Genomic DNA, 16,246 nt, shown 5'->3' with positions numbered 1-16,246 from the left:
GTTGGGCAATTTGCCTGTTGTGGCGTTGTATTTGTACTTGTATTCAGTGAACAGATGCGTGAAAAGAATATGTTTTTATAGCATCAATTAATATTATATAGTTACCACAACACACTATTTGCTATGAGTGAATAACATTTGAAAATATTCGATTAAAATTCGGTTAATCGATGGATTAATCGATTGCTTTTTTTGATTAACCAGTTAAAAATTTTATTCGATTCCCAGCCTTACTAATTACCGCTAAAATTACTGGTGGGAGTCCAGCAACAAATCATAGTGAATCAAAATGTATTTCACGAAAAAAAACCATATTTTTTCAAATAAAGTAGTGACCATATCGCTTTGAGGAAAAATAAGGGAAACTTGGGTCATAAATACGATAAAATACGGAGCATTGCCAATTGCCACTATAAGTCGGCAAAATAACCGATTGTTTTTAAAATTTCTGAAATGGTTTGGTATTTTAGGGCTACTGGAAATCGCAGTGAATTGAAAAATAGTGCACGGAAAAAACGCTGAACTTTCATTACCTGGCAACTAAGTGAGATCATACGTTTAGACATAATTACCATAATAAAATGTGTAATTAATGGAGGTTATCTCTTTGCTTACGATTTTAATAAATAGCACTAATTCAAATGAGCATCGTTCGAAAAACGGGACAAATGAATAAAAAAAGTCGAAAGAAACAAAAGTACAGGAATGTCGTGTAATACGGGATATGATTGGTTCGCCAATTTGTTGCCGACATTTTGCTCATCCTTGGGTTCGGAAAGGTTGAAGAGACGCTGCTCTACAGAATTTCTAACGAATAGATGCATGGCGGATTGTGCTTGTGCGTATGCTACTTCACGCATTTACGACATCAAAATTATGAGTGTGGTGTTCGATATGCCTTTCCACGAGTTCCTCATGTCGGAAGTAAAAAGTTGCGACCCCTGGAGCTTTAGGCATTGTGTTTGAAGGTATGCATGCCTGATATACTGTAATATTGAAAAATTGAATTTTTTATTATTGTTATGGTATTCTAATTGCTCACATTGAGGTGTAGGTTTGGCAATGCTCTGGCGTGTAAAATCAATGGTTTTTCTACCCGGCCAGCATGCAAGGGCGTCGGAAGCGTTTCGAATCTGTGGGTGCCCATCTTGAGATTCATGTAGGAAATTTCGATTTTTGAATCAATTCTGTGGGTGCTCGGACTCATTCTACAAACTTCCGTGGGTGCTCGAGCACCCACAGCACCCCCGGCTCCGACGCCACTGCCAACATGTAAAATGTCATGATGCTTTTCTTTTTTCCCTATTCCTCTTTTAATTTCATCATAATATTTGTCGTCTTTGTATGCTATTAATAGAATTTTCTGTAATTTTGAAAATACTGTTTCTGATACGTTTAAACTTGCTTGTGTCTTGTATAATATTAATAATTACGCTATTTTATGGCGTTGCCTTTCAACCCTCCCTTCCTCGGCATGACTCATACTTCAACCTTGGCACGTAGTCCAGTGTGCTTTTCAATGCATATATATGTACTCCTTTCTATTGAATCAGCAAGAAAACTCCTATTTTTTCCCCTTAATTTCTCAAACTTTCTGGTCGCCATTTTTTGTTTCACGGTCTTGTGATCCTGGTTCTCGAAAAATGTAGTCGCTGTTAAGAATTACTCCCATGGGGAGCCGGCTATTAGCCGAGTCGCCAGAGATTATATCTGATTTTTTGGTCGAGAGTTTGCGTGTAATTGTTTCTTTGATTCGAGTGGTGAACTAAATACACGAAACATCCTGTTCTGAGTGCAATCTCCAATACTTTATACCGCGTTCGCCGCTCATTGTGTCTCTACGGTCAACAGCGAGTTCTTGTAAGTGCACCTACGACGCTATGATGTTGCCGTCCTCGGAATATGATATATAAGTTGCATTTCTTATTTTCCTGTTAACACTGCGAAATGCTGAGTGGACATTGAAAACTCGACTTTAGTACTATTTAGACCGGGGTCTACAATTTTTCGCCGATTCCGAACGACAGCCCTTTTTTATAGTTACCGAGAGGTTGGTGCGTTATCCCCTTGGTGTGGGACTCCCTGCGGTAGCAATCTTTTACTGTGGTCATGTGTGGACAAGTGTCAGATAACAGATGAGATGACATGGGGGACCCTCAATTGCTTTTAAAACATACGTCCATCCTAATATGTGTACATTCATTCGTCTTAAATAAACCCCGCAACTTTTCTCCAACTCCCAATCCTATTTCGTCTGTAATCACCACAAAATTTGTTCATCGTGTTCATTAATACCCAATTGTCCGGGGAAAATATATTGTAAAAATTTTGTATGGCTTTTTTGTTTTTTCTTGACAAAAAATAAAGTGTTCCAGACTCTGCCACGAAGCTGGGCTGGAAGAGATCTCGGCAACGGGATAAGTCCAGTGGCGAAGTTCTGGCGTTCATTCATTCATTTTGGTCATGTGCCACTGTTTCTATTGTACCTTCGTGTCAGGAAAAACATATATAAGGTCATCTCACATATTGGCATTAGTTCTTAATTATTTTATCTACTAAAATATTGATTCTTTGTGACTTAACGCTTCTTCATGTCAACGCTGCAAAATTCTCAAATTTTCTGCGGCAATGTTCTGCATGTCCAGAATATATTTTCATATCCAGTGTCTATTTTGGTAACAAAGAAAGCTGCAATCATCAATTCCGATGAATTTGAACTTATCATATAATGTATTATCACAACTTATTATATAATTTATTATCACAATCATATGAACCCGATTTGCGGATATCATTGTTACCTAATTTTCAGTAAGAAGCAAGAGGTTCCATGAGTGCGATGGAGAGTCCCCGTTTCCTGCGAAAAATTTGGCACCGACATTCGATTCCCCCAGAAGACCGGATCATTAATTATTTATAATGATAATTAATGTAATTAAGTAACATATAAAATATATAAAAAATTATAAAGAAATCCATGTATAAAATTTAGTATGAATAACGTTTATGCCTTGAGTGCAAGGGTTGGGTCTGTGTGTCCCCCATGCATATGCATTTACCGACAGGTTTTAGGAACTGTTTATCGCTGCCAATGGTTAATTTACGTTTAGGATGAAGCGAAAAAAATTACTTTTAATTTATCAATATTATAACTAAGTAAATCTGTATAAATAATTGAAATAAACTATATTTATAGGTGGGTCTGTGAGACACCCGACCCGTGCCTTCACGAAATATTTTCTCACTAGCGAACTCGAGGGTTAATACTTGTATTATCACAATCATATAGCGATGACTGTACCAAAAGTGTCAGAAAAAATAATAAATTAAACGATTCCTTTTAAAAATACTAGTGGCATATGAATTACCAAATAAAACTGCAATTTTAATACAATTGTGGAATTTACCAAATTTATTGTTATGAGAAACATTATATTTTAACTTAAAAATTAAAAAAAATATATATGTATATATATATGTACATATATATACACACACACACACATATATAATCGACCCCCTAAAACAAAAACGAAATAGAAATGTCGATTACTAGAATTCCCGTCTTTTTTATTGTATCGAGAAAAATTCCTCCCAAAACAATTGAATAAAAATTTGGTTAGATATCGGTGATTGAAATGTTTTGCCATTTTTCTATGAAAATAACCGTCTCAAAAATTTGAAGAATTTTAGAAAAGCAGCAAAAATTAATAATTTCAATCACCAATGTCTCAGCGAATTTTCATTGAATTCTTAAGCGATTAATTTCTTTCGATATAATTAGACACAAATTCCACTAATTCAATTTTTTTTTTTCAAATCGGTAGCCGTAAAATATAATCTGCGATATTAATATTTCTCCTAATAACGACTTAGAAATATCAACCATCATTACAAAATGATTCACTTTGCTGGCAATTGTTCATATTTTACCCGGATTTTGAAAAAGAACGGCGGTATATTTTCTATTTGTCTCGGAACGTTTCAGTGAAACACCGTATAATTAAAGGATAATTTTAATTGAGAAAATATTTTACAGTGGGCTACAGTTTCGAAATTGAAAAATATTGAAATGGTGGTAATAGTAGAATCGAAATTTCGGTTTCTTAAATAACAACTGTTTTATTTTTTAATTGTTCTCACAATAATTCATGACATATATACATCGAGTCGAGAGAACAGTTTTGAAATATAAAAGAAGTTACAAATGTTCACATGCTTCCATTCCTGTAAAATAGTATAAATTTGGATGTAGATAAAGAAATGGTTCCTTTTTCTTATTCAGATTCTTCACAAGGCAATCATTCAAACCGTCCCTCGGAGACATCTTGTCGGAGAAATGGATGTTGCCTGCAAGAATAATATATGTGCCTGTCAGAGAGGTATTTTTGGTATTCAAAATATGATTCGTACTCTGTCGCAGTATGGTATGAATATACAATATTAGGTTTTTTTCTTTACAAAATCCCAGGTGCATCCGATAGCTCCCGTGTATCTGAATTTATCTGATTTTACGACTGAGATCTTTTATTTAGATATTTTAGAATTGTTATGCGGAAACTTGAACAAAATAAATAATTCTTTACATAACCCGACTCACGTTAAATTCACTGTGTGTAAAAAAATCGTGTTGTTTTGTTCCGGATCATAGGAGAAAAGTTGGTTGACTTGGTCATCCACAACTCGACACCTCGTGTCCGAGTGACGACAATCTCTTGTCCTTGACGAAAGGTTTCTCTCGTCCGCTTTCTCACCTCATCTTTTGGGTTGGTTCTAGGCAAGGAGGATTACACTGTAATTCATATCGTGCTTCAACATTAGAAAAATTCTGACCCTGGAGGTAAAAGAAAGATCAAATTTCATCGTGGTTTGCATATTTTACGTGCACATTCATATAAAACGAGATTTTTTTTGTTTGTTTTTAACCACTCAATTCATATACTGGGTGTTTTAGAACTAGCTGCTCACTTTGAAATGGCATAACTTGGAAACGAAGATAGATAGAAATATTTAATAAGGGTTATGTTTGTTGGGCAAGAGCAGAATTCTAAATATTTTAACTAACAGATGATGCCACAGTCGTTCTATTTCATGTCTTCTTTCTGTGGGGCTAGTTGAAGGTCATTGTTTACATCAATAGCCCCCAAATGCTGTATCAGCTGGAACAGTTTATCCTAGTGTTTGTTAACCTTTTTCAGCTCATGGCCCTCGACACATCACATATTTTTCTCGTGGCCACCCTGTCCTATCCAGGGCCCCCTCTACCCTCATCCAAGAGTGAGATACTTTCTATTCTTTTATTATGAATGAAATTTTAATAAATCAGGTGAATTTCTAGAATCCTGGCTAGGCACGGATTCAAATGATGGATTATCATCTCTCCCAGGAGTCAAATTATGTGGTAAAAACGGGTCCGTGTAAAATACGGGACGATCCAACGAACATGCACAATAAATCGCCCTTCCCAACACATCAAGCGTTGCGCTCTCGGCCCTCCATACTAAGCTGGTGTTAGATTTGGTACTATGATTTTCACATGTAAGCTGTTCTTACATATGAAAGTCATAGTACCAGATCCCATATAGTGCAGTCCTTCTCCCTCCATTATAGACACGAAGACCCGGGGGGCATGCCCACAATGACCCAAGGGTGAAGATGCCCCTGGTTCTATGGACGGATCTGATGAATTCTGAAAATATTTTTCAACCATGTTTCATTTTTAAAGTTTTTTTCTTCACAGCTCTTTATGACTAACTTCGCCACCTGTCGTTGATAACCTTTCTTCTGATTTTCTCCGGTGACCCCCTCCCCAGAATATCCCAGGACCGCAAGAGGGCCATATGGCCCCAAGTTGAGAACCACTGGTTTATCTAAAGCTCGTGTCCCACGATTATTGGTCGGCGACGCAGGGTAAGGTAATTAAACTAAAAGATAATAAAAAGCCTTTATTTACATAAAACCGCAAAAACCACAGCCGGCATGAAGGAAATCCCGTAATTGTTCGGAACAAACACACGCTGGCTGTGGTTTTTGCGGTTTTATGCCCAACAAAGGCTTTTTATTATCTTTTACTTTAATTACCTTACCCTGCGTCGCCGACCAAAAATCGTGTGACACGCGTATCCATTGTAATAGAGGCAATAAAGGTAAGTGGCCTTGAACTCCGCTCCTTTTTTGTCACGTCCGTGCTTGGCAAGGTAACTAATTATAATCCTCCGCAATGTGATTTGAGCCGTGTTTGCTAACGAAAATACCACCAGTTGTTCAAAAGACCGTTGGCGCCGTCTATTAGCGAAAGTTGTAGCTAACTTTACAATTGGTCATCCTTAATATTAATGGCCCTCCCATTAAACGAATTATACTTGCTCCATCTTTTTTCACGTTACTTTTTCAAGTTATGTGACTTGGAAGTTAGGGGGTTTCTAAAATCCCCTGTATGTGTGTGGACCCTTATGTGAATTAGCTCGACCCATCTACCGTATCCCCCACATTCGCCGACAAAGCTAAAAACAGCGATGGAGACAAACATGCTGAGGATACCCGTATTTTTGGGAACGCCGAGAAATTTCATTCAAAAATCTATTGAATTGACTGCATGCATACTGAGATCCTTATCAAACCTTGTTTTTCCGGGTATGCCAGGAATGAACCAGACCCCAGCAGTCAAAAAGCTGGTGCCCTTCGAGTTTTACGGCATGCTGCTAGTGCGGGGATACGGTAATCCATAAACTAATAGTACTTCGGGATAAAGGTCACCACGGCACCGCGTCAAGTTCAACTTTCGGTTTCAGTTTTGAGCGACCAAAATTGCAATTTTTAAATGTGAAATCACATTAACTCAAAATTATGACTGAAGTATAACCATGTCTGAAACCACCATTGAAACCGTGTGTGGAAAAATTCACCGACAACAGTTCGATATGAGTGAATGTATAAATGAATGAATGTATAAGTGAATGAATGATCGAGTGACTAAGTGATTGAATGAGCTCACTCACTCCCCAGGTTACTCACTCAATCACTATGTAGGTAGCTCCTTCTATCACTCACTCACAATGTCGCCCACTATACCACTTGATCACTCTATCTTGCGCCCAATCGCTTGTTCACTGTGACTAAGTAGCTCACTCACTTAATAACTCGGTCTCTCAACGATTCTACGTTTATTCTAATCAATAGTAGAATAATAAATGACAAGTTTGATATGTATAAGATCTTGATCTTTTGATGCAAACTCACCTAAAATTTTTACTCTATTTGCAATTCTTTTTGTATTTTATCAAATGCAAGGCCTGATTCCAAAAAAACCTCCTCTTGTAGCCGTGATCATGAGTCTTTGAACGTGAATGAATCATCTACTCTGCCCAGTACCATTACGGGGTGAAGTTTCATGAGATCAGGATTTTCTACATCTGTGTAAATCAAATGAAAATGTGTTAAAAAAAAGATGAATACACGAATTCTGACACACCATTCTCATGAGATTCTTTAATGAGTCAAATTTAATCGTAGATTTAATCAGCTAGCACACAAAATTCTTCTGATATCACGGTTTAGAACGATTTCATGAACCAAAAATGAATTTATGAACATTTATGAATCGACAATTATGTACCGTATATCATATAAAAATGAAAGCGTTGATAAAACATGTTCTAAATAAACTTACCGAGAGATCTCAAAGGCACTTTCTCGTGGTAAACGCTAAGGCAAGAGCCAGTGGATCCTGAAGGTGTCGAAGCGAATCTTGGGCTCTCAGGACTCCCAGATGCAGGAGTTGAACACGAATCTGGAACTTCCTGGAATTACATCAATGAACAATATTTTACAAATCTATAAAAATTATAGCAATTCAATCTATATATCCAGGTAAAAGTGGTGAAAAACCGGTGACTATACATATTCAACAACGCATCCTCAGTAAGTTTCATCAATTCAACTGTGTATTTATCATTTTTACCGGAATTCTGCACGATTCCCATGTTTAGTAAGTGTAATTTATGAACTCAGGAGGACGCGCAACTTGAGTAGAGAAAAAAATTTTGGTAATGGAGTACCCCAACTGTGTGTGTTTAAGATTTAATTTATTTTCAATATAAATATTTCCATTGAAAACTGTAGTTGATATTCTAATCAATCATATATATATATATATATATATATATGTATTATGAATAATTCGAATGTAGCTGAATTGGTATCGGTATCAGCGTATCAGGCTGTGAGCCCCAAACCTTGGGTTCGAATCCCAATGGTTGAAGTTATCAATCTTTTACTTAGGAATAAGAAGACAACCAAAATGTTTTGTCATGCATATAGTTTTCAATTTTTATAATTGCATTTGTAATTTATGCTGTATTTTTTAAACATATGACATCCATATTTGTTATGGGCATCTTTTTCTCAGCCACCTCATTGGGCACTTTGCCTGTTGTGGCCTTGTATTTGTATTATCGTAAAACCAATATTCAATATCGCTATAAAAATACTTTCAGTTATGCAAATATTCTATTTTTCATATTTAATTAACCACATCTACAGCTCTTTTTGTTCCGTTATAAAATGATATAATCTCGATTTCTTTTAGTTTTTTTTTTTAATTTCTCCAGTAGAATTGATAATGGAATCATCATAATACTTTACATAGTGGATAGTAGAATGACTGATTTGTTTATTGCTATGGAACGTAAAAGAGTATAATGCCGCTTTTTCTCAGAACAAAGAGTGAATCTAGCTTGCTGTTTTGCACCATGTGCAAATATGTTCTCATATCTTATACATGGCGAGTTGTAAAATATGAGAACATCACAATCAAAGCTGAAGTTTTACTCCAATATTTGGCATGTTTGCTCGGAATATATTTTATGTCAAAAATCACACGAAAACTTCTAGCTTTTCATCGATTGAGACGCATTCCCATTACCAACGGTGTGTGATAATTTAAACTTCAAAACAAATTTCAAAAAATAAAAATCTCTGATTTTCTTTTTCAATATTATTTTCTTTGTACTCTATCATTCACATTGTCAAATACCATTGAACTTAATGGAACTTAACTGGACATAAATGGAAAGCGCTAATATTCAAATTAAGCAATCTATCTTATTCATGGACACCACCGTTGCACATCTATACTGGGTCATTCAATTTAACTGAATTAATCACCTTTACCGGTGTTTATGCACACTACCCAAGCGTCGCATCGTTGGTAAACATGATAGAAAAATCATAATATATAATATACTACACAAGATAACTCATACATACATTGTATTTTTCGTACGACGTTGTATTTTTTGGTGGCAACCAAAACCTCGCCATGTATAAGCCAGTGGAGAGAAGACTGAGAAGACTTCCCCTCTCGGGGGGAGGGGGTTCTGTACTCCAGAATTTCTGCGCGTCAAAGATACCTTTCTATAGCCCATAGATGATTTTTTTATGTGTAAAAAAAACGATATGATGACGAGTGCTACGCATTTAGCAATTTTGATTATTGTATATTCGTCCGTCGTGATGCAGAATATCGTTGCGCGTCCGAAGAGTCAGCATGAATGATCGGTCTACGAAAATCACCCGGAATCTCCGAGTGGTCATCAAGTTTACCACCACGATAATCCTATCGGGAAAACTCGCGTTTGACTAACAGCGCTCGATCGCTCCGCGGGTAGTCGTCATGAACTTTCGCGTCCAATGGAATGTAACTTTTCCGGGAACTCATCATCACCTCAAGTTGCTATGTTTCGGAGGTACCTCATTTCACTTTTATATATATATTTTTTTTTGAAGCGCTTCATCACTTTTTTTTATTTTCGTAATCACTTTAAACCCATTTTTAAAAGACTAAATCTTTAGAGCAGAAGCATTTTAAAATTAACACAATCCTCTCTTGCATTTTTTTTAGTGTTGCGTTTTTTTACATGTTAAAAAAATTCATGCCATGCATATTAACACTCAAGCATTCTGTTGTATGAGAAATTTATGCCCTTGATGGCTATAATAAAAAGACAATGTTTTTAATGTACTACCATTATTATTTGGCCAAATTCATTTTTGCATTGTTTTTTTTTTTTTAATCGTCTCTCCTCTTCCCCAAACATCGTTAAATTTTTTTCCTTTATAATATATTTCACTTTTTCATGACAGTAACTATGCAAAATGACCGATTTATCACATTTACAGTAATATATACATTATGAATACATGCATGCATAATGGAATGTCATTTCCTCTTTCAACATCAGTTTTTTTTCTTAATATATTTACATATTTCTTCACAATTTCTTTCTATAATATATATTTCTTCAATATTTAGTAAAAATATGTTTCTTGTTTAATCCAAATGTCAAAAATAAATCACATGATGTATAAAAATAAATCACATGATTGTGTTTTTTAAGACGTATTGTATATGTAGCTGTATTATTATTATTAAATATGTATCGAAATGTGATGGTACTCGTATGTTCAAGACATCGGATAAGGACATCGAATGCGAATAACATATCCTATGTATCCTATGTCTTCTTTTAGTTCCGTGAAGGTGGTTTTATTTATATTTTCGGAAACATTTTATCCCCCCAAGCATCATTTTTTTCCACCGCTCTCGAAATCCACGAGAGCTATTCGAAATAATAATAATAATAATACAAAGTACCCTTGCGTAATTTAGCATACGGAAACAAACTTATTATGCAAGTCATGACAGAGGATTGAGAAAAGGGAAAGGCGGATACAGACAATACAAATTCTCTTTACATACTTTGAACAATAAAATACAATTTTTTATTTTCGCGTTATGTACACCAAATAATGAGTTGGATGTAGGCTTTATAATGAGAGCACTTCTCCTCATACAAACGAAATATTCCATACTACTGATGTCCAAATACATATTTATTATTTCTCCCATATTTTCTTCCGTATTAACACTAGAAAGACAGACGGGGTTACTGTGATCCTGCGTGCTCTTTCTACTCCCATATCTCGATAAGAATAAACCAAAAGTTTTAAAATTTCTCGACTTTCCCTGAATTAATATGTTCTTATCGTACACCAAAGCTTTTCTCATTGACTTTTTTAGCAACACAGATAAGAACGGATATATCTAGAAAGATGGAAGGGGTGTCACACTGACCCCTCCATATATTTTAGGGCGCGTTCACCATATAATACTACTACCAACATTGTCGCAATTGATTTTGGTCGAAAATCTTCTGATTAGTCTCTTTGTGCATCTAATACGGTATAATCCCCATTCGCGAGGCTTTTTTTTAATCTTCATACACTGCAGATGTCAGTCAGCAAGTGTGTCAGCCTTTGTTGCCAAGTATTTTCATCATTTTGTCAGATAACGTTTTTGTCTTGTAATGTACGAATACCCACGTGCTTATGATTGCTGTAAAGATGACAAAAAGACGCGGATTCACCGAAGAGAAAATTTTTCAGAAGGCGGTGGCAAAGACTGCGTGAGTTAAACCCAGAAGGAGTTGTGCTGATGATGAGAATTCAAAGGTGAATGAAAAATACCCTAGGCAAAACATATGTGAAGTAGATGATGAATGTGTTAATCAGAATAATATTACCCCTTCAACAATGCAAAATGAAATGCTACAAGAAACAATTAATGCAAATCACATTGAAGTCACCGATGAAAACCTAGAACTACACCAAAACGTCGACTGATTTCCATTCCATAAATATCAGATCTCAATAATATCCCGTTTATCGGTAGCGAAGAAAATGCTGCGGATGAAAGAGTAGGAAATATCGTGCCTGCCTCGTCAATAGGACGAATTCCAAAATAGTTTACCAGAAACTCATTGCTTACAGATACTGATCCATATCACTGTAATTATGTGATTTTTTTAAAATCAAAATCAAAAAGCTTGGTTGAAAACCTTGTGAAAGAACATCGTCAGGTGCTCAAACCCACCAAAAAATACAGCACACACACATTCGTTGATCATATTCACAACCTAGAAGCGATGTAACACTGGAATACTACCGAGAATATAGAAAATACAGATCCCAAGTCTTGCTCCAGCCTTTTTATGCTCCGTAAAAAGGATGTTTTCAATGAGTTCAATAATTTCAATTGATTTTACGTTATGCACTTGAATGCACTGTTGCATAACTTCAAACAAGCAATCTTCGGAGCCCAAGGGAACGAATCATATTTCATATTACATTGATTACCACGGGAAAACATGATTTTGGTCTGTGAACAATTCACAGGTCAACTATATCTAGAGTGTTTAATGTTTTATTTCTGTTATGAACCAAAACTATCATTATCTTTCGAGATTTCAAATTTTCGACATGTATACGAAGCGTGTGTTAATAAATCAAAATTTATTATAACTATTATGTAAATCAGCGAAAACATAAATGAATAAAACATCTTACTTTTATTGTAGATAAAGAGCCCGATTTCTCATTTCTCAGGATATCGGGTCGATCATCTTTGGGTTTTTCTAGAGAAGGCGGAATTTCTGCAAGGAGTGTTTCCCTTACTCCATCTTCACCTAAGAACAAAATAGGTTATTTACATTATCATTAGAATGTTGGCACATAGATGGATAGGCAATATATTACGTTACTATCGCAACAGAACATTTATATTATTTCTTTTAACAGAGAAATTCGAATAAGCGTTTTTTCCTACTCGGTATCTTTGCCTTACATTGGCAAATATATTTAAGGCAAAGATACCAGAGTATAAAAAAATGCTTATTCGAATTTCTCTGTGTCATATTATGAAAAAGCGTCGAGATGTATTTCAATCTAAAAGCCATTAAGGGGAACATACGATATCTGAGAGTTACATGTAATATGTGAGATTCGAGCGAATATGCAATATCTTTCAACTTATTGAACTGTTTTGTTTTGTAAATAGTTAATAAGAGCTTATCAATATATATATACCCGGCAGCAAAAAATCGCGGACATATTTTATAAATCAAGGGCTAAAAAGACTGTCCCGAATTGTTTGCACAGTGAATATTTCAGCACCAATTGAATTTAGAAATGTAGAAATTATATATGTAGGCCCAATGTAAAGTAAATTTAAATTAGTGAAATGCAAATGCAGCTCTAATTTACAGAAAATTGCATATTTTTAAATGCAATATCAAGAGATATTTTAATGTTTAAAGCTTACAGCGTTCATCGCCAATGATTGAGGGTATGGTTGACAAATTGCGAAAAGTAAATGGAGTTTAAAGTTCCTTAATGGTAAAAAAAATAACTGCTATTTATTGTGAATAAAAAAATGATTGAATTCATTCTATTTGTGTACAGTTCCTAGAGATGGCAACTTTTGAGCAAATTAAAACTTGCCCCCCACAGTAATAAGTTGTCAATACATAATGATTTTATATATTTGGTATCTCGATAAATATTGCATTTAAAAGTATGACATTTACAAAAAATGTCATACTTTTAAATTTACTTTTAAATTTTTTGTAAATGACTGGAGAATTTGATCCATATTTCAATAACTATTTTCTTATGTATGTGTGTGTATACGGCCCCTTAACAAATTTTGAAATTCTGAGTAACTGCACGTTATTCAAAAGGTTTTTGCAAGTATGTAAGAGAGAGTATACGAAGGTTTTCTAACAACTGGCTGTTGCGAAGATATATTTTGGAAAGAGAGAAAATTCTACTTCCGAAGTTGAATTTTCTCTCTTTCCAAAATATATCTTCGCAACAGCCAGTTGTTAGAAAACCTTCGTATGGTAGCGGAGAGTGACGTCATCCTTGTAAGAAAGAGTATGTATGTAAAGTATGTAACTTTGTATGTAAATTGTAAGTATGTTTCTAAGTAAAGGGTTGCAGAGATATCTGTTGCGCAAACAATTTGGGACAGCCTATATACAGTTTTTTTTTTTGTTTTTTTTAATATTCATCTATATAAATTTCTATAAAAGTTCCGCTATACCATTAAGTTTAGATTCCTGTTCCTTGTTGTTCGAACTCAGACTCCTTCCGCTCATGATATCTATGTTGAAGGCATCTTCTATAGTGAACACGGAATGTTCCTGAAAATATAAAACTAGCACGTTAAACTTTACATTATAATCCACGGTGAATGTTGATAAATGTGTATAATGTTATTAACCACATTTCAAAGGATTAATGTAACTTTTGTTTTAGTCTCAGAATCCATTGTACATTTTAAATTCGATTTTTGAATTGAAACTATATATAACTTTACATGTCCTTTAATAAAATGTATTTAATAAGGCGTATAACATTCATTCGGAGAATTATACTTGTCATCGGAAATTTCAGAACATTTTCCTATTCCACACGAACTTTAAAAGCGAAAAATTCTGGTAAATAAATTGTAGGAATTGAGAATTTTGCAAAAGAATATGTTGCGTGCAATTTCCCAAAAGTGTATTGGAAGGGATTTGATAGGGAAACAAACACGTTTTGGATTTTTCAGTGATCAGAGAATTTATATAAATTCAATTAAAATTCCTTAGAATTTGTATAAATGCACGTGATGTGTGTTGGACGATAAAATATTAATTAATAATGACTTTCGATGCTTGCTATTGAAGACTCAGACTAGAATTAAAGTACTAATAAAAATTCTTCTCAATATTGGAACTAGTACTAAATTCAATTATTCAAGATCTCTCCAAGGTTATCAGACATTATTTTGAATTTCTTATAGAAATACAAATGCAAAGGCCACAACTGACAAAATGGACGAGGTGGCTGAAAAAAGATAGATGTCCATAAAAAATATGGATAGAGAATGTATATCTAAATTACATCAAAATACATCAATTCAATAAGAGCAATAAAAAACCAATAATTATGATAAATAATATACTGCCCATTAAAACATTATCCGTTTCATATTTTCAGGAAACGAAAGGAATTCCGATATTGCAATCGATCGTGCAATTCCTACCAATTATTATTCGGATACCTACATCATCATCATCACTGTCATGGATTGGAAAAGGGGTCAAAAATGGTCAAAACAGCGAAAAAAAAACAGTTATTGCGGTCTGCTCAGTCTAAATTTTAAATAATGAATAGTTGTGAAACCGATTGGAACAAATATTAACATCCTGATCCCCACTGGAATGTAGTTGGGTGCAGATATAATGTAGATGTAATTAGAATTAAATATCTCCTTGTGAAAGCAAACTCGCACCTGAAAAGTTAAGCTCTAAAAAAAGAATGTCGTAGTTTAATTATTTTCCCACAATTCAGCGTACTGTCCTTAAATCATTGCAATCATTTGCATTCTCCATAGGTTACGCATGAACCGATACCTCGTCGATTTATGCATTAAGTATTTTAAGGAGAGTGCCGAGTAAATATTGATCAGAAAATGGCTGGACGGACAGACACAGAGAGAGAGAGGAAGAGACAGACGGAGGTCGCCATCACACATAGAACTCCATAACGAACTTTACTCTTGGAAATCCATTCTTCCGATTAAGAGCAACTATCAGAATCTCACAGACATCTAATACATCAGAGGGAGACGACTCGAACACACACAGAGATGAGGATTCATGCGTGTATTCGTTTAGCATCGCAAACAAGGTGCCATTTACTATAAAATCCCAGGCGTGCATTTCCTTTTGCAGGATAAACAAATGATGATTTCGGGAAACGGCTCTCCCTTCGGAAACACGCGCATAAAGTAATCAGGCAAGCGGAAATGAAGCAGTCGCTCTCTGTGTTGTGAGCGCTTGTTCTGTTACTCATTCCTCAATCTGGACGTCGCAATCGCTGTCTTGCATCGGTTTTAACTCCAACGGATCGCAAAGTTCAGCGATTGACGTTAATAGCAGGGAAACGTTCGAGAACCTGGAGGTCGTTCGTTCTGCTCGAAATATTTATGTGATGCACTCGACAAAATTGGCAACATCCTTCTTCATCATCATCTTCTTCGCCATTATTCTGTAGTCCTCGGCTGCATTTGCACGTGTTTAGTCTCCTCGCGCTGAGTTTTGAAATTTATTCACGAAGGTTATGTTAAAGGAAGAGAGAGATATGGGATGAGAGAGTCACACACAAACACAAATATTTGGAGCTAAACTATTCGAGAAATTCGAACACATTAAAGCTCTGATTTCTCTAATTTTATTCGAATAACTGAGTTTCCGTGATTCAGAATTTTATTCTCAAGTGACGCAAGAGGAAATTCATGCGAAGCAATGAAGTGTTCGCGATGTTAGAAGATTTGGTGCAGTGGTAATATATTATTTGG

General features: G+C 35.2%; 1 protein-coding gene across 1 annotated transcript in view; it reads right to left on the bottom strand.

The window, feature by feature from the left end:
- Window positions 1–4,131: 4,131 nt before the first annotated feature.
- The window catches only part of LOC149075771 (nephrin-like), a 219,275-nt gene continuing 207,160 nt past the window's right edge, over window positions 4,132–16,246 (bottom strand). The window contains exons 19-24 of the mRNA XM_089243281.1: window positions 13,943–14,042; window positions 12,406–12,524; window positions 7,670–7,799; window positions 7,240–7,412; window positions 4,601–4,834; window positions 4,132–4,350 (exon numbers count right to left, since the gene is read on the bottom strand). Of these exons, the coding sequence (XP_089099407.1) occupies window positions 7,327–7,412; window positions 7,670–7,799; window positions 12,406–12,524; window positions 13,943–14,042 (435 nt within the window). The 3' untranslated portion in view covers window positions 4,132–4,350; window positions 4,601–4,834; window positions 7,240–7,326. The remainder of the gene's footprint in view (window positions 4,351–4,600; window positions 4,835–7,239; window positions 7,413–7,669; window positions 7,800–12,405; window positions 12,525–13,942; window positions 14,043–16,246) is intronic.

This window comes from Pholcus phalangioides, unplaced genomic scaffold, assembly GCF_987345545.1.
Source record: "Pholcus phalangioides strain wild (caught in Gottingen) unplaced genomic scaffold, Ppha-v1.0 ptg000015l_1, whole genome shotgun sequence".
Classification (NCBI taxonomy): domain Eukaryota; kingdom Metazoa; phylum Arthropoda; class Arachnida; order Araneae; family Pholcidae; genus Pholcus; species Pholcus phalangioides.
This window is presented reverse-complemented; position numbering and strand designations above follow the sequence as displayed.